Below are 19,419 nucleotides of genomic sequence, written 5' to 3'. Positions count from 1 at the left end.
CAGACTCTACACCCTTGAGGGCTCTTCTCTGAGGTAGCTCACACTCCCCCCTGAGTGTGCATTTTTTTGCTTTAAATAAATCTCTCACTTACATTTGTCTCTGCACTTTTCCAGTGGTAAGTGTCTTTGTTACTTTGCTTTTTCATTATAATCACCTTATGCTCTGACTTCCTTGTGTCTTGGAACCGATTATCCCCCCAAAACTTTGACATCAGGCTTTTCTGTTTAGGGAAAATAAATTAAAAAATTCTGCTCCTGTGAAGCATGGTCAAAGCAAACTTAGGTTAGTGATGAGAAAACTAATTGGATATTAAGAGAACTACACATAAATTACATGTGGCAGCTACACAGAATTCTGTTAAGTAAATTTAACCATGTGATTAGACAAAATTCACTTATTGATGCTGCTGTGTTTGGCCATCTGTAAACTAGGAAGTAGATTAAAACTAGGCACAAGAGAATGACAAGGCAAGCCAAAGACTGGGAGATGGCTATAAACAGCATATCTGATCAATAGCTTATATGCAAAATAAACAACTGAAACTCAGACATAAGAAAATCCAATTGAAAATTTGCAAAAAATTTGAACAAACACTTCCACCAAGATAGGATAGCCAACAAGCACATGAAAAGATGCTCATCATCATTGTCATGAGGGAACTACAGATTAAACCCACAGTGAGACACCTATTACAATGTCCAAAATCAGAGTGACCAGGCCAGTTGTGAAGCAAGTGGGACCTGCATACATCAACAGCAGGTATGTAAAATGGCACAATCACTTTGAAAAGTTGGCCAGTTCCCTGAAAAATTCAACACACCCTTACCATGTTCCAGCCATTCCACTCCTAGGTCTTGGTTTACCCAAGACACGTGAAAGCAAATGTTTATACAAAGTTTATACAAAGTTTATATTAGTGTTCTAGCAGTCTAGCAGTTCTCTTTGTAATGGCTAAAAACTAGAAACAAACCAAACGCACACTAAGAGGGAGTGGATAAACAAATAGTGGTACATCCATACAATGGAATATTTAACAACAAAAAGGACTGAGCCATTGATCTACACACTGAAATGAATAAATTTCAAAATAATTGTGCCAAGTGGTAGTATAAAATTCTATGTAATTAAAATACAGCAGCAGAAAGCAACTAGGTGGTTATCTGGAGGTGCGGAGTTGAGCAGAAGGGTGGAAGTACAAAGGACACCGGGCAAATTGGGTGTGGGTATGTTCATTATCTGGATTGCGGTGATGGTTTTGATGTCGGGGTTCTTGTTTGCGGAGTTGAAGAATGAACTTTGCAAACACTCAAGGTAGGAGAGCCAGGGAGAGGCCTTTATTTAGAGATACAGTGAGAAGACAGAGCTCCTGGTGTGACAAGAGAGCCTGTAGTTGTGCGTTGTCTAGGGGTTTAATAGACAGTTGAGGATTTTTGGTAATGTGAAAAAAGTATTAGGGGTGTGGACTTGTTAAGTGGCCCCTGAATATTTAGAATTAACTTAACCCAAGGAACTTCTTGCTCTGATTTCTCCAAGATACTGGCATCTTGGTCAAACACTGTGTGCCCAGCCCCCAAGGTGGGCTGAAGTATTGTGTTTGCTAAAGAGTAAGTTAAGAATCTTACTTCTTAACTTCTTGGGTATTAATAGTGCAATCTTATCTTTAAGGTGGAATCCTTCTTGTCTTTTACTGTTGTTTATGGCTGGGTTTGCTTGCCATTAATAGCTGATTGCAAATCACCTCAAGTTTGGAGGAAAAACAGCATATAGGCCTGGGCCTTTTAGCATGCTAAAGTGAATCTTATATATGATTACAAACAATTAGCATAATAAAAACATGGGCTACTTTACTTTATCTGGGAAATATTAACTGATTTCACTGAATGACTCTAGAGCTTAATGTTTAACAGAGTTTTGGTAGGGGGTTTCTTTGCATGTAGTTACATTCCTCTGACTGTAAATATCCTGCCTTGCTTTTTCTGCGGGCCCTCACGCTACTGATTTATACCCACAGTCTGTGTCTGTTTCACTGGTATATACATAGCAAAAATTTTCAAATTGTACACTTTAAACCTGTACAGTTTAATATGTTAATTATACCTACATAAAGCTGTTTAAAAAATATAGGCAGGATGAACTTTATTGGTTTTGGGTGTTTCCCAGAAAATATTGGAATGTTCAGGCATGTTAAGTCTAGTAGTGCAACAGACCTCTTTAACTGAGGTGTTTGATATTCCTAACCTATACAAATTTTCTAACTTTGCACTTATGTATAAAATTTCAGTTATCTTTTTCATCACATTCTCAAAGGGGTCTTTGAAAGAAGGGGTAGTTAACTCCCAGGGAATCTAATTCATGAATATAATGAAACTTTATCCTATAGAGTATTAGATTACATGTCAACTTTTTTTTTTTTAGTAACACAAAGCACAGTGTACTTAACAGCCTAATTGTATTTTATCTCACAATAGGGTACACACTCCGATTTTTATTTTTCAACACCACTGAGCAATTCTCCAATTCTCAGCAGACATTGACTGGATGTCCTACAATTTGGCTCAGTTCTAAACAATCTACTTGGAGACAGCATCAGATCCCACAAATTAAAGGTTCAGTCTCACAAGTCTGCAATCCAACCAACTTCAGATGCCAATCCAACCCCGATTGTCATCTGTGCTTCTAATTATAGATTGGAGGTTCCCCAAATCCCCACTTTGGGTTTAATTTGCTAGAGTGGCTCAGAGAACTCAGAGTAAAATTTGCTTGCATTTACCTGTTTATTATAAAGGTTACAGAAGAGCCAAATGAATAGGACAAGGTATGGAAGTGTCACCATGGTACCGAGTGTACCGCCCCTCTGGGCATATATGGATATGCTTCCCAACCCAGAGGCTTATCAAATCACCTTGTCACCAGTTCTCATAGAGCTTCATCAGCAGTACCACCTCCCCACCAACCCCCAACATTCCCTTCCCAGTGGAGTGGTGGGCAGGGCTGACAAGTCCCAACCCTCTGACCTGGTCATTCTGGTGACCGGCCCCATCCTGAGGCTATCTAGGGGTCCCACCTCCACCACCTCATTAACATAAGCTCAGAAGAGGTTTCTTATGAATGACATAAGACACACCTATCATTCAGGAAACTCCAGGGTTTGAGGAGCTTTATACCAGGACAGAGGACAAAGACCAAATATATTTCCTATTATACTACACACACTGCTTGGGATTTCCTTCCTACTGCCCAAGGGTTTCTTCAAGTTGTTTGAACAAGAGAGTAACTGACCCACTGAAGGCAAACAAAGTTTCCCTAGGGAATATGGAATTGTAACCAACAACCTACTGATAGGAACTATATGATTTGGACATTACCTACCACATGGACTAGCAAACAGAAAAATCCAGTCTAGTGAAAGACTGAGAAAGAAGAGATGAGTGAGCGAAAGAGAACTTCCTGGTTCTTTCTCAGTATTTCAGGGTGTCTGGGTCCCAGCCTGTTCCAGAAATCCAGCTGCATCCCCGATCATGGGTTCTGTGAGCTCTCACCACCGCACCCTTACAATGACATTCTCCTCTGTTAGCTTCAGTGGGTTTCCACCACTGGGAACAAAAAGACTGTTATGGTAGATTTTCTCTTTAAAGAAACTACTGGGGACACATTATATTGGAAAAGTATTTATTATGACAAAAATAAAACTGTTGACTGAAAACAAATGACTGTTACACTGTATTGCACTGTGATCGCAAATGAGCCAAAATCTGTCTAAAACATGAACATTCCAGAGCAAACAACATCCTTTTACTTGGATAAGTAGGCATGCAAGTAACTAATTATAACATAATTGCAGAAATATAAAATGATGAGCACCAGCAACCTAAACTTAGCACAAAAAGGAGTGTTTTATGACAGTAATAAAGCTATAAAAATTTTAAAACATGTCTTTTAAACCCCAACATTAGAAGAACATGCTTTGAACCATTTTCAAGAAGTGATGATATAAATGCATGAAGTAATTTGTTTTTTTTAAAATTGTATTAATGCTAATATATTGGACCGATAGCACACATTTTAGTTGCTTGGTTGGGGCTAAACAGCATAGTTTATGGCATGAGACATTTTCTTTTCCCCTCTGTACAATGCCAGAGGGTCCAGAGAGATCCGTCTCACAATTTTGGCCTTATTAACAATCTTCTGTTTGACCAAACTGATTAGTTAGGATATTATTACAGCTTTTGCAGAAAGCCTGAAGCTTGATGGATAATGACAAGTCTGTATTTAAACCTTAAGAAATGAACATAAATATAGATGCTTTTACGTAGTTTTACATTCTGAGGCAAGAAATATATTACACAGGGCCTGCTGTTCTTTAATGCTCTAAAGCACCAATTTATGTTAACATGACAATGTGGGATTATAATCATTATATTTTTACTAGAATAAATGCAAGAGCAAGGCTTTAACTGCTTTTAATTTTTGTTTTCCTTTTACATCATGCTCTGAGCAATAAATGAATAGGGTAAGATTTATAATTATTACATAATTGGAAAAATCATAACCATCATCTTATTTACTTTTAATGAAATAGCAGCTAAACTTTTAAAAAATCAAAATAGAAAGTTTTCAAAAACTACACTTAACTCTAAGAGAACAAAATAGGGGCTGTAAAGTCCCTGAATTTCCTGAGGGAAAAAGTATGAAGATTAAAATGATTTTAATTTCTTGTGAATAGGGCCCAATTATGCAAATAAATTACACATAACATCAAACTGATAGTCATTGATGGAAATATGTTCACAGTGTAATAAAACCAATCAACTGTTAAGGTTTTCCTTTCCCTTATCTGACTTTAATTAAACTAAGTATTGACAGAACTTGCCTGTGTGCTTTAATGATGATGATTTGTGGATCTGCTACACCATGTCAGCCTGCTGGTGGTACACAAGAATAAAAGAAAATCTCCAAGGAATGCTCTCAGTTGTGAATTTTGTGTATTTCAAATACAGTTTAGGTGAAGGGAGTATTTATGGGATGGTTCAACATCCCACAAATGGCAAAAGCACCTTAGAGATTGAAAAATGAGGTAATTTTTAAGTTTAAGATTTTACAAATTTGTGTGAGAGAAGATTTCCATTCTTCTAGAACTTTGTTTTCTATTCCAAAAGATATGCATGGCACATTTTATTATTTCTCAAGAAAATGTAGCTTATTGTTTTAAAAAAATGAGCAAAAGATACCTTTAGGTGATTACACTCCAAAATTCTAAAAGCCTGATCTATTTTCACTGCTTTGGCCACATTAAAAATAATATAGGCTATTCAGTTCTAGAGTAAATGACTGTCCTTTCTAGTAATTTTAATTGCCTTAAATGGGGGGTGTTCACTGTTTCATTCAAATTTTCTATTACTTAATATCCTTTAAAAGATTTCCTGCCCCATGTTTACTATCAAGTGTTTTAACTTCTGTTCCTAGATATTCTTCTTTTCCTCCAAATTAACATTTCGCAAGCATTTTACCAAACCATACACATTTGAAGGGGATTTTAGGTTTGTTGAACACAGTATTTTTTCTACTTTAAATTTAAAATGGAGTGGTTGAAGATTTGTTTTTTTTTTTTTTAGTTGGCCTTCTCTGTTTAGCTTGGGACATCTGGAACTCTTAAAAAATCCTTTCTGGGAACCTGACTTTTGGCTTTCAGTCTCCACAGTAATGCTAAATAAATAAGTAAGGATGAGACATTACATAAAAAACTAACCTTGATTATACACTACTCTCAGATTTATGCATGTGTTTGTAAAATACCGACATCCTGGCTATACCATCCCTTCAAAACTGAAAAGTCATATGAGTTTTGGGTGGCATCTAAAGTCAATGAAATGAACAGGCTAACAACCACTCTAACTAGTAAAAATGAGGAAAATAAGCAAGCTAATCTAATCTCTAGAACTAAGTATTTTCAACACACACTGGTGTTTTTATAAGGCTAAAATAATTTTCTTAGCAATATGGCTTATTTTCTCTTTTGCACTGCCATTAGCTATTAGTGTGATTTAAGTTGGGTAGCTGTTAATAGTTGATAATTTGTTTCCTTAGTTGATAATATTCATATACCAAGTGAAATGATGAGGTGGGCATCAAATAAGATAAAAATTAATTTATTACATGTCTTCCTAATTTTTTAAAATTTTAATGTAGTATGTAAAAATTTAGGATTTTAAAAGCAAAAGACATGTTGGAGTTTTGTTTGCTTAAGTTCCTAAGTATGGGAAAAATAGAAGGTCTATGGACAGTAAATTTAAGATCAAATAAGTAAGTAATGGTCAAATTAGGATTTGAGCCCACCTTTTAGATAGCCAGATAGTCATTACTCTACCAGATGACAAGTCACCATGCTGTATCTTGAGGTGACTTTACCTTGATGAGATATAAAAGGTCCTTTAGAACTGAACTAGAAATGAAATGTTTTGGATCTAAAGCCACAGATGAAAAGCTAGACTCATGAACTGGTCTTGAAAATTAAAGGTTGATGGAATTTTTCCATCTATAGGCATAATACCAGCATATTTTTTCTACTAATACAGTTTTACATAATTAAGAATGAAATGAGCCTAGTCAGAAATGGTTCCATTTGTAAATTTATCCTAAGATACTATACCAAAAAGATTTAAAAAAAAAATACTGTTTCTTTTAAATTTTCTTGCTTTATGACTCCCCTCATTCTTCAGAGAATACAGTTTACAGTGCTCCCTATATCATTGATTCCACAGGAAAATAACTGTTTTATCTTATGCTATATAGATAATAAAAGTGAATTTATGCTTCATCAAGATGATTATGGCTATAAGGGTGGTAACCCATTTAAAAATTATTTTTAACAATGAAAGTTGAATTTATCTTTCCTCTAATGTAGAATAAAATTATATATACCTTAAGCATACTAACAGAACATAAAAGCAAAAATTACTACTATTTCTGATTTTAAGGAATTAGACTGCATTAGTACAAAATATACAGTATATCCTCATATAAAAGGCCTGTTAATTCTAAAGTTCCCAAATGAGCTTCATTAAGAACAACGAGTTTAAATATGATGAATGAGACTTGTTCTAAGTTTAACAAAACCACCTTATTTGAACTTACAAGGGTAGCACTTACATTTTAGTTATAACACATGGGAAAGATTAAAATTTAGTTTATCTTCAAATTAAAAACAAAATGTAGAATGACTTCTCAAAAGTAATGTGGCCCTTTGCTTTCTACTACTTACTAAAAACTTTGCTAGGCAATTGAGAGGTTGAGCGGGAGGGTGAAACTCAAATTATTTCATTGTTAAATTAATTACCTGCTATCTGAATCTTAAAGAACAGGTATAGTACAAAATTGAGACCTCAGCTCAAAATAAGAATAAAGGCATTAGTCAAATTCTGATTTTGTTGATACAGTGAATATCAGAATCAATTCTTTAGTATTAGATATTTGGCTGAGTTTAGCCATTCTCTTGGAGTAAAGGATAATCAGTTTTCATCTTACTGTACAGGAAATATCTAATGAGAACTTATAAGATACTTTTAAAAGTCTTACATCAATTTCCTGTTGACCTTTTCCCAATCACTGGCACAAAAATCTCATGGGATGTTGATTTCATCTTTAGCACACAGTCAACATAAATCATTTTCAATCCAAAGCTAACAAAATGTTTTTTAAAAAGGACTTAGAAAATAAAAAATGAATTGCATTTTAAAAATTAAATAGCAAACTTGACTCTATCCTAATAGTTGACAAAATACCATCAACTATTAAAAACACTTTCAGTATAATGCTGATGCGGTAATATAAAAAAATAACCAAATAATTTGATAGAAGAAAATTGAGCCAGCCAATCTTACTAGATACAAGATGATAAACTTCATAGTAAGAACACATACAGGACTATTAAATATGTTTTTTTCAGGTTGGGGTTAAGAGAATTATCCTCAGTATTTATGGCTAAACTATATAACCAAGACATAAATTCTGGCAAGTATGCTTTAGGTAAAGGGTATTTTCATAATTTCTCCTACCCCACCACCACATACACACCACAAAGCATTCTTACTGAATTATGTCTGCTTTTCTCTCATATTCTTGATTATGGGTTACATTTTAAACAAAATTTATTGTCTAACTGGTATAGAATCACTAAGAAAAAGGTTCAAAACAAAGTTAACAGGTAACCAGTTCCCAAAGTTTAGAAACTTTCCTCTAGCCACTTTTCACTTCTAGGGTGTGCTACTACTAAAGAGAAATCAGAAAATGTTACCACAATCAACTAAATTAGACTAAGTCTAATAAATCAAATATACTTGAAAACAGAGCAAAATTTAAACCAGCCTACAATAAAAAAAATTAAAATTAAAACACCACTTTAAAACAGGTTATTTTGATATTATGAATACTGAATCCTATTTTGACCCAAATGGCAAAAAATACTGTAAAAATGAAGTATTACTCTAAATACACATTTTATCCTTTCATTATAGCAAAATCATACATTTGAAATAGAGGATCAAAATTACAATACTTGTCCTCCCTCTTACGGTAGGCACTATTTAGATTATTATTCATATTAGACAACTGCCTTGAAAACTTCTTAATGCTATGCAATAAATACAATTTTGATAATGACTTTTTTTCTATTTTTTAATTTTTAAGTTGTTAGTGTATTAACTATGAGTCTCAAACTTCCAGTCTAAAAGCCAGGATTAAATCCAGCAGTTTCCTATAATCCAGCAAAAAGCTTGAGAACACAAGGTGTAACTATAAGGATGGCAATTGTTTCAAGCCTATTACACTACAATCTCAAACAGATTTAAGAAAAGCCATTATCTCTTTTAAGTAATATATTGTTGGTGGTAGAAATACTCTTAGAGAAACAATTTCAAATTTTAAGAAATGGAATTAACTGTTCAATATTTCTGCTTTAGCTATTGCCCAAAGCAGATATGATGGCTCTTGCAAATGGAACAGTTGAACTTTCTGCTGATAATAAACTTGTTTGTTAAAGTTGAGAGTAAAATATATTCCAAGTGTCTTGTTTTCATATTACTGCTGGTATGCTTTAATAACTTCTGATAGTTATATATGCATTGAATAATGCAACATTCTTAAAATACCAGATCCAATATATGTATTATCAAAGTTGGGCTTTCATATAAACATTTCACCTTGATTAACTTAACTAAGTAAATTAGGCAGAAAAGTGAACTTAATTCTTTTGGATAAATAGCCTACTTAATTTCCATGCTAATAGTAATTTAAAATGATTCTAAGACTTGCAATAATGTGAGGGAAGTCAGCACATTTAAAGGCAGTTCTCATGATATTTAATCTTGTACATATATTTTAGGCACATTTCTTTCTCTATAATAAGTTCTGTTCAAAAGTGGTTTATAGAAGGAACAAATATTTAGTGCTGGTTAAGTTTGCAAGCAGTATCTGATAATTTCTGCTACTACTTTGTCAAAGAAGTAATTATCTGGTGGGGGAAAGGGGTAGTCAAGAAACAAAAGAAATTGGTCATTAACTTATAATACTTCAGGGAACAAACATGACAAACATTTCTTACAAGGCAGTCATTGAATAATTAGAATAAGCAGTCAGAAGAATTCTTTCGCTGAAAATATAGTTATACATTATGTTCATCCAACTGAAGATTAGTGCATTAAAAAAAAGGTAAGAAAAAATCTTTTGTGTCCCAGTTCAGCTGCACTTGATTCAAGTGTTGCTCATAGAGGTTTGTGTTGTTATAAATTAAACATGCTGCTGCCTTAGCAGCCAAAGATACTAGGAAAAATGTTCATGTCACAGAATAAATAGAGCAGTCTCTTTCAAGCAAAAAAGTTATCTCACACCAATACGAGAGGTCATCCACTCTAGTCCTTGGCATAACCTAAAACAAAAGACAGAAGTAATTTCAAAATGAAAAAAAAAACCTCTATTTAAAAATTGAAAGCATACTTTTTAAGCCTTACCCAAAGTGGTACTACTATAATAATTTATACACGTAAGTGGCAATAGTAGGCAACACAGTACAGAGAATTTTAAGTAGAAGATTCATGTAAACAAGGTGATCTTAATCAGTTAATGTCAGAAATTGCTTCAGTCTCATCTTGAAGATGCAGCTTTGGTGATTTTGCCATCAAGATTATAAATTCTCTTCCCCCCTCTTTTAAAATTAACTAAAATCAAACCCATTATAGAAAGACAAGAGCAACTTCATTTCACCTTATTTTCCTAAATTCTAAAAAAATGGCATGTTTATGGCCTAGTCTTAAAAAGTACAGGTCAAAAAACTACATCAAATTATTATGTTATAAGCTATTTCTAGTATGAGAAAAACTAAGGTGGTTATGTTGATGTGAGGATAAAAAAGTTCCTGGAAATACAAAGAATTATTAAAGACTACTATGAAAACCTATATGCCAACAAGCTGGAAAACCTAGAAGAAATGGACAACTTCCTAGAAAAATACAACCTCCCAAGACTGACCAAGGAAGAAACACAAAAGTTAAACAAACCAATTACAAGCAAAGAAATTGAAACAGTAATCAAAAAACTACCCAAGAACAAAACCCCGGGGCCGGACAGATTTACCTCGGAATTTTATCAGACACACAGAGAAGACATAATACCCATTCTCCTTAAAGTGTTCCACAAAATAGAAGAAGAGGGAATACTCCCAAACTCATTCTATGAAGCCAACATCACCCTAATACCAAAACCAGGAAAAGACCCCACCAAAAAAGAAAATTACAGACCAATATCCCTGATGAATGTAGATGCAAAAATACTCAATAAAATATTAGCAAACAGAATTCAACAGTATATCAAAAGGATCATACACCATGACCAAGTGGGGTTCATCCCAGGGATGCAAGGATGGTACAACATTCGAAAATCCATCAACATCATCCACCACATCAACAAAAAGAAAGACAAAAACCACATGATCATCTCCATAGATGCTGAAAAAGCATTTGACAAAATTCAACATCCATTCATGATAAAAACTCTCAGCAAAATGGGAATAGAGGGCAAGTACCTCAACATAATAAAGGCCATATATGATAAACCCACAGCCAGCATTATACTGAACAGCGAGAAGCTGAAAGCTTTTCCACTGAGATCGGGAACCAGACAGGGATGCCCACTCTCCCCACTGTTATTTAACATAGTACTGGAGGTCCTAGCCACGGCAATCAGACAAAACAAAGAAATACAAGGAATCCAGATTGGTAAAGAAGAAGTTAAACTGTCACTATTTGCAGATGATATGATACTGTACATAAAAAACCCTAAAGACTCCACTCCAAAACTACTAGAACTGATATCGGAATACAGCAAAGTTGCAGGATACAAAATCAACACACAGAAATCTGTAGCTTTCCTATACACTAACAACGAATCAATAGAAAGAGAAATCAGGAAAACAATTCCATTCACCATTGCATCAAAAAGAATAAAATACCTAGGAATAAACCTAACCAAGGAAGTGAAAGACTTATACTCTGAAAACTACAAGTCACTCTTAAGAGAAATTAAAGGGGACACTAATAAATGGAAACTCATCCCATGCTCATGGCTAGGAAGAATTAATATCGTCAAAATGGCCATCCTGCCGAAAGCAATATACAAATTTGATGCAATCCCTCTCAAATTACCAGCAACATTCTTCAATGAATTGGAACAAATAATTCAAAAATTCATATGGAAACACCAAAGACCCCGAATAGCCAAAGCAATCCTGAAAAAGAAGAATAAAGTAGGGGGGATCTCACTCCCCAACTTCAAGCTCTACTACAAAGCCATAGTAATCAAGACAATTTGGTACTGGCACAAGAACAGAGCCACAGACCAGTGGAACAGATTAGAGACCCCAGAAATTAACCCAAACATATATGGTCAATTAATATTTGATAAAGGAGCCATGGACATACAATGGCAAAATGACAGTCTCTTCAACAGATGGTGCTGGCAAAACTGGACAGCTACATGTAGGAGAATGAAACTGGACCATTGTCTAACCCCATATACAAAGGTAAACTCAAAATGGATCAAAGACCTGAATGTAAGTCACGAAACCATTAAACTCTTGGAAAAAAACATAGGCAAAAACCTCTTAGATATAAACATGAGTGATCTCTTCTTGAACATATCTCCCCGGGCAAGGAAAACAACAGCAAAAATGAGCAAGTGGGACTACATTAAGCTGAAAAGCTTCTGTACAGCGAAAGACACCATCAATAGAACAAAAAGGAACCCTACAGTATGGGAGAATATATTTGAAAATGACAGATCTGATAAAGGCTTGACGTCCAGAATATATAAAGAGCTCACATGCCTCAACAAACAAAAAACAAATAACCCAATTAAAAAATGGGCAGAGGAACTGAACAGACAGTTCTCCAAAAAAGAAATACAGATGGCCAAGAGACACATGAAAAGATGCTCCACATCGCTAATTATCAGAGAAATGCAAATTAAAACTACAATGAGGTATCACCTCACACCAGTAAGGATAGCTGCCATCCAAAAGACAAACAACAACAAATGTTGGCGAGGCTGTGGAGAAAGGGGAACCCTCCTACACTGCTGGTGGGAATGTAAATTAGTTCAACCATTGTGGAAAGCAGTATGGAGGTGCATCAAAATGCTCAAAACAGACCTACCATTTGACCCAGGAATTCCACTCCTAGGAATTTACCCTAAGAACGCAGCAATCAAGTTTGAGAAAGACAGATGCACTCCTATGTTTATCGCAGCACTATTTACAATAGCCAAGAATTGGAAGCAACCTAAATGTCCATCTGTAGATGAATGGATAAAGAAGATGTGGTACATATACACAATGGAATACTACTCAGCCATAAGAAGTGGAAAAATCCAACCATTTGCAGCAACATGGATGGAGCTGGAGAGTATTATGCTCAGTGAAATAAGCCAAGCGGAGAAAGAGAAATACCAAATGATTTCACTCATCTGAGGAGTATAGGAACAAAGGAAAAACTGAAGGAACAAAACAGCAGCAGAATTACAGAACCCAAAAATGGACTAACAGGTACCAAAGGGAAAGGAACTGGGGAGGATGGGTGGGCAGGGAGGGATAAGGGGGGGGAAGAAGAAGGGGGGTATTAAGATTAGCATGCATGGGGGGAGGGAGAAAGGGGAGGGTGGGCTGCACAACACAGAGAGGACAAGTAGTGACTCTACCACATTTTGCTAAGCTGATGGACAGTAACCGTAATGTGGTTGTTAGGGGGGACCTGATATAGGGGAGAGCATAGTAAACATAGTATTCTTCAGGTAAGTGTAGATTAAAAATTTAAAAAAAAAAAAGAAAGAAAGAAAGAAAAGGGGGATTACTCCTTAACAGGATAAAACTATTGGTAAATCAAAGATCAACGCATGCTTTAAATATCCTTAATGTTGATCACTTAAAGGGTGTCAGATGATCAGCTATGGAGGTACTCTTTTCTGATAATATTCCTTTCTCTTAATTAAAAAAAAAAAAAGAAAGCAGTTACTGTGTGCTGACCTCCAATGAGTTCTGCACAGTGGTATAGAGGGCATGTCAAAGTGTGGGCAAAGGGTCTGTTTGTTTCTACGCAGAAGATCAAGGCCTAGCTTGGATACCCAGAAAATGAACTAAGATACGATATGAGGAGGAGCTTCCGGCATCAGCACTCTCTGGAGGACTCGTGCCAGGGGCTGATAATCAAAAAGCCTCCACAGGGATCCGGACGATGCTGCGGTTGTGGCTGCATCCAGCCCACCGTCTCCTGGACTTGCCATAGGAATGAGGAGGGAGTTGTCTAGGCTGGCATGTGCATACAGTGAGACAACGAATTTGACTGGATCTGTACTGTTGGAACTCAACCAGGAGTTGGGAGGGGTGCAAGTTGTAGCACCCCAAAATCTCATGACTATAGACTATCTATGGTTAAAAGAACATATGGGATGTGAACAGATCCCAGAAATGGGCTGCTTTAATTTGTCTGATGGTTCAAGTACAGTTGGACAATATCCATCATATCATAGATAAATTTTCACAAATGCCTAGGGTGCCTAAATGGTTTTCTTGGCTTCACTGGAGATGGCTGGTAATTATAGATTTGCTTTGTTTATGTCACCGTATTCCTATTATGTTAATATGTGTGTGCAAATTAGTTAGTAGTTTAAAACCTATACATACTTAAGGTACTATACAAGAAGATATGTCAAAGAAATAATCAATCCTCCCATGTTTCCTTCATATGCTACATCTATAGCTTTTCTTCTTCCTTCCTAATTACAACCCTTAAATAGAATTCGTGCCTCATATCGAATTTACCGAGTATCATAATTCCTCCAGGTGGTAAAGATACCTCGAGACAAGTGCTGGGCATAGAAGCCACAGGGCATAAATCTGCAAAGAAGTAAAAAGCTAACCTTTGCAAACAATATGGCTTCTCTCTCACTTACCAACTTTACATTTCCCTGTATGGCCCCGGAAGATGACTGGTTAGCCAGAGACGGGTAAGATTCCTCAAGGGAGGAACAACCTAAGACAGGCACAGTCGCAGGGGGGCCATCAGGTGAGAATTTGGGGATCAACAGAGGTGAGGCTCAGAACCTCACCCCCCCTGCTTTGAGAGAAATCTTCTGCATCCGTGGATGTCTTGCTGCCCTTGTCTAGCCTGGATTAATACTTAGTCCATAGGCACACACCTGATCATCTGATCATCTATATTTGCCTTCTTACAGCACTAAACTATGTTTTCTACCTTTATCTTGCATCTACCTACCACTTCAGCATTTTATTAAAAATAAAAATAATAATAATAATAGGAGAAATGTGGGATCAACATATAAATCAAGTACAAAAATCAAATGAATATTCATATTTGACCTGATGGTTTATAGGTCATATTGCATGATCAAAACCGAAAGTTTCTGTGATGACTGCCCTTGTACTGTTCACCATGTAAGAATTTATTCACTCTGTAAGAATTCGTTCACCATGTAAGAACTTGTTCGTTATGCTTCAGAAGATTGGAGACTGACGAGAATTAGGCTTGAGATGGATTAATGATTGTACATTGAGCATTGACCCCCCTATACTGAATTTTATTGTTGTTAACAACCATTTGATCAATAAATATGAGAGATGCCCTCTCAAAAAAAAAAAAAAAAATGGTTAAGTTGGGCACTAAACTATGTTTTGTACCTTTATCTTGCATCTACCTACCACTTCAGCATTTTATTAAAAATAATAATAATAATAATAATAATAATAATAATAATAATAATAAGGGAGAAATGTGGGATTCACATATGTATCAAGTATAAAAATCAAACGAATAATCATATTTGACCTGATTGTTTATAGTTCATGATGCGTGATCAAAACCAAAAGTTTCTGTGATGAATGCCCTTGTACTGTTCACTATGTAAGAACTTGTTCACCATGTAAGAACTTGTTCGTTATGCTTCAGAAGATTGGAGACTGTTGAGAATTAGGCTTGGGGTTGATTAATGATCGTGCATTGAGTCCCCTATACAGAATTTTATTGTTGTTAACAACCATATGATCAATAAATATGAGAGATACCCTCTCAAAAAAAAAAAAAAAAAAAGTTCCTGGAAATAAACTATAACACACTGGGTTCTCCTTGGCCTACTATATCCAAAGTCAAGTATTTAGGAAAAGAAAACTCTAAGGCATTTGTCTATATGTATATTGTCTAGATGTATGCTTCCACAAAGGACTTCTGATAATATTGTTATCCTGGAAAAAGGTAAAGGTGCTTGAAGAAAACAAACTTTTCTGAAGCTTTCTTCTTAATTCAGGTGACATTACAGTTTTTTGCCCCAGACAGTGAATTACAAAAGCCAGAACTAAAATTTTGGATTATGAAAACTTCATTCAAAAGTTTGTTATTACCTATTTTGGTAAAAGATTCTGTTTACAGTAAAAGTTACAAAAAATTGTTACCCATTGTTTTTTAAAAATAGCAACTGACAAAAATATTTCAACCTTGTAACCCTGAGGCACAATATAAAAACCATCTTTAATTGGAACAAGATCAAAGAATAAAACAAGTTCACCTAAAAAAGTTGAAAGAAATCTGGACAAAGTCACACATCCTCTCATTATTGATGAGCACTTACCCTTCTCCTGTTAAAGCACAGCAGGACTGAATGTGCCATGGATGATCCTTAATTGAACTAAGGGTGAGGTATTTGGAGATTTCAGCTGCTGTCATACACCCTTTCATATCCTGTTTATTTGCAAAGATAAGGACGGCAGCCTTCCGTAAATCCTGCAATCAATATGAAATATTTCTAATAAATGAAATATCAAATTCAAATGAAACTAACAAAGCAAGTTGAAATATGACCAACTAGAGAGTACTGATGAAATCCCTCTACTTTAAAATAATTAGGCAATGATATTTAATTTTAGAATTTTACTGAAAAAAAAACAAACCCTCAAAACCACCACAATTTAATAATTCACCCTAATGAAGATAGATTACTTTAGATAGTTAAAAGTTATTTTTCTGTTGTTGGGCCAAAAGGCTCAAACTAAATTAAATCTGAATCTTATTTATTGACTTGTAGGAGCAATATGGTAATGAGTAAGTATGGTAATATGTTGAGGGGAAAAAGAGGCATGGGAAGTGAGACAGAAATCTCCTTCCAAAACAAGGTAACATGAAAATGGAGGAAATACAACTAATCCTGAAAGAGCGACTGGAAGACTGCAGAACAGACTACCTACATCTGGGGAAAAAAGAAGACCTCACAGAAAAGGGTAAAGTAGCAAAGCTGCAGTCTGTCAGGAGGAAGAGAAATGGAGAGGGAGGGAATAGAAGCCTAGGACTGCTAAACATGTAGCCCTGGAGACCTGCTCCAGGAGCACGAATACATATTACAAGGTGCTTTGGAGATTAGTGGGGTTGGAAAGCAAAGACAGGCAGAATACTCAGAGAGACTGAGATTCCAGCTGCTTGCGGAAAACAGGTACCCACAACTGGTCACTCTGGGACAACAGAAAGGTGGGCACTTTGAAAGATTTCCCAACAGCAAGAGGGGTGCTAAAGGGGCAAAGATTACACAGACCTTCTGTTCAGGAGAAAGGATAGGTGGAAAAAATCGTCCCAGCACACTCATCCCAGCAGATGGGGAGCTCTCAGGAGCTTCAGACACTCCATCCCCCAGGCTGGAAATGCAGCACTGAGGACCCCCACTGAGATAGGCAGCCTGCAGTTCATTCATCCTGGCAGGAACCGGTCAGCACACATGCTGCTCCTGCCATTGTGACAGGCTAGCCAGAGGATGGTCCTGCCTATAGCAGCTACAGGGGCATAACAGAGGCTCCTCCCTGTGTGCACAGCCTACTGGCCCTGGGAGTGGAGGCAGGCACTACAGCCAGTAAGTAGGAAAGAACTTTCTCTTTCGGCAGGTGCCAGTGGCACATGTCTGTGACCCCTGACATCGCTTCAGGAGCTCCGCAGCTCCAGAGAGTAGAGCTTCTGGGCACTAGAGGGTGCTACCTACACAGTTCTTATTCCATAAGAATCACTAGAAATATGAAATGGCAAAAAAATTTAGTACAAAAAAGAATCCGAAAGACACCAGAAAGAGGGATAAGTGAAACTGAAATAAATCTTGATAAAGATTTCAAAATAAAAACCATAGACATGGTCACAGAGCTACAAAAAAAAAATATTCAGTATCTCAGGGAGAACTTCAACAGAGATAGAAACTTTGAAAAATATAGTGTCTGAAATGAAATATACAGTGGAGGGATTTAAAAGCAGGTTAGAAGAAGTAGAGGAGATGGTAAATGAAATAGAAATTAGAGAACAGGAAAACAAAGAGGCAGAGGCACAGAGAGAAAAAAGGATCTCTAGGAATGAAAGAATAATAAGAGAATTGTGTGATCAATCCAAATGTAACAATGTTCGCATTAGTAGGGGTACCAGAAGAAGAAGAGAGAGAAAAGGGGACAGAAAGTCTCTTTTATGAAATTGCTGAAAACTTCCCCAATTTGGGGAAGGAAATAGTCTCTCAAGTCATGGAGGTGCAGAGATGTCCCAACATAAGGGACCCTAGGAAGATAACACCAAGACATATGATAATTAAAATGGCAAAGCTCAAGGACAAGGAGAGAATATTAAAAGCAGCCAGAGAGAGAAAAAAGATCGTGAACAAAGGAAAGCTATCAGGGTATCATCAGACTTCTCAGCAGAAACCTTACAGGCCAGAAGGGAGTGGCATGATGTATTTAATGCAATGAAGCAGAAGGGCCTGGAACCAAGAATACTTTACCTGGCAAGATTTCATTTAAATTTGAAGGAGGGATCAAACAATTTCCATATAAGCAAAAGCTGAGAGAATTTACCTCCCACAAACCATGTTTACAGGTATTTAAAGGGATTGCTCATGATGGATGTGTTCTGAGGCTAAATAGCTGTCACAAGAGAAAATAAAATCACAGTAAAGGAAGTAGACCAATTAATTACTAAGCAAATGCAAAATTAAATACCCACAAAGTCAGTCAAGGGATAAATAAAGAGAACAGAATAAGACACCTAACATATAAAGAGTGGAGGAGGAAGAAAAAGAAGGGAGAAAAAAAACCCTTTAGATTGTGTTTGAAATAGTGTAATAAGTGAATTAAGTTGGACTGTTAGATAGTAAAGAAGCTGCCCATGAATCTTTGGTAACCACGAATCTAAAGTCTGCAAAGGCACTAAGTACACATCATTCAATAATCACCCTAAATGTAAATGTACTGAATGCACCAATGAAATACATTGAGTTACAGAGTAGATAAAAATACATGACCCATCTATAGGCTGCCTACAAGACACTCACTTCAAACCCAAAGATACACACACACTAAAAGTGAAGGGATGGAAAAAGATATTTCATGCAAATAATAGAGAGTAAAAAGCAGGAGTAGGAGTACTTGTATCAGACAAAACAGACTTCAAAACAAAGAAGTAACAACAGACAAAGAAGGACATTACATAATGATAAAGTGGTCAGTCCAACAAGAGGATATAACCATTATAAATATCTATGAACAAAATAAACAAGCAGCACCTAAATAATGTTAAATAAATACTCTTAGAATTAAGGAGGGCAATAGAATGCAATGCATTCATTTTAGAAGACTTCAACATACCACTCACTCCAAATGACAGATCAACCAGACAAATTAAGTAAGGAGTCAGAGGCACTGAACAACACATTAGAACAGATGGACCTAACAGACATCTACAGAACACTCCACCCAAAAGTAGCAGGATACATGTTCTTCTCAAGTGTACATGGAACATTTTCCAGGATAGATTACACACTAGGCCACAGAAAGAGCCTAAGTAAATTCAGTAGGA

The 19,419-nt window shown here is 36.0% G+C and overlaps 1 protein-coding gene across 2 annotated transcripts in view; it reads right to left on the bottom strand.

The window, feature by feature from the left end:
- Nucleotides 1–3,653: 3,653 nt before the first annotated feature.
- Nucleotides 3,654–19,419, bottom strand: part of ARL5B (ARF like GTPase 5B) — a 44,175-nt gene continuing 28,409 nt past the window's right edge. For both annotated transcript variants that reach the window (XM_073229176.1, XM_037000774.2), the window contains 2 exons: nucleotides 16,181–16,332; nucleotides 3,654–9,920 (listed from right to left, as the gene is read on the bottom strand). In XM_073229176.1, the coding sequence (XP_073085277.1) occupies nucleotides 9,872–9,920; nucleotides 16,181–16,332 (201 nt within the window). In that variant the 3' untranslated portion in view covers nucleotides 3,654–9,871. The remainder of the gene's footprint in view (nucleotides 9,921–16,180; nucleotides 16,333–19,419) is intronic.

Source organism: Manis javanica, chromosome 2 (genome assembly GCF_040802235.1).
Source record: "Manis javanica isolate MJ-LG chromosome 2, MJ_LKY, whole genome shotgun sequence".
NCBI classification, from domain to species: Eukaryota; Metazoa; Chordata; class Mammalia; order Pholidota; family Manidae; genus Manis; species Manis javanica.
The sequence above is the reverse complement of the archived record's forward strand: the minus strand, read 5'-3'. Positions and strand labels throughout refer to the sequence as shown.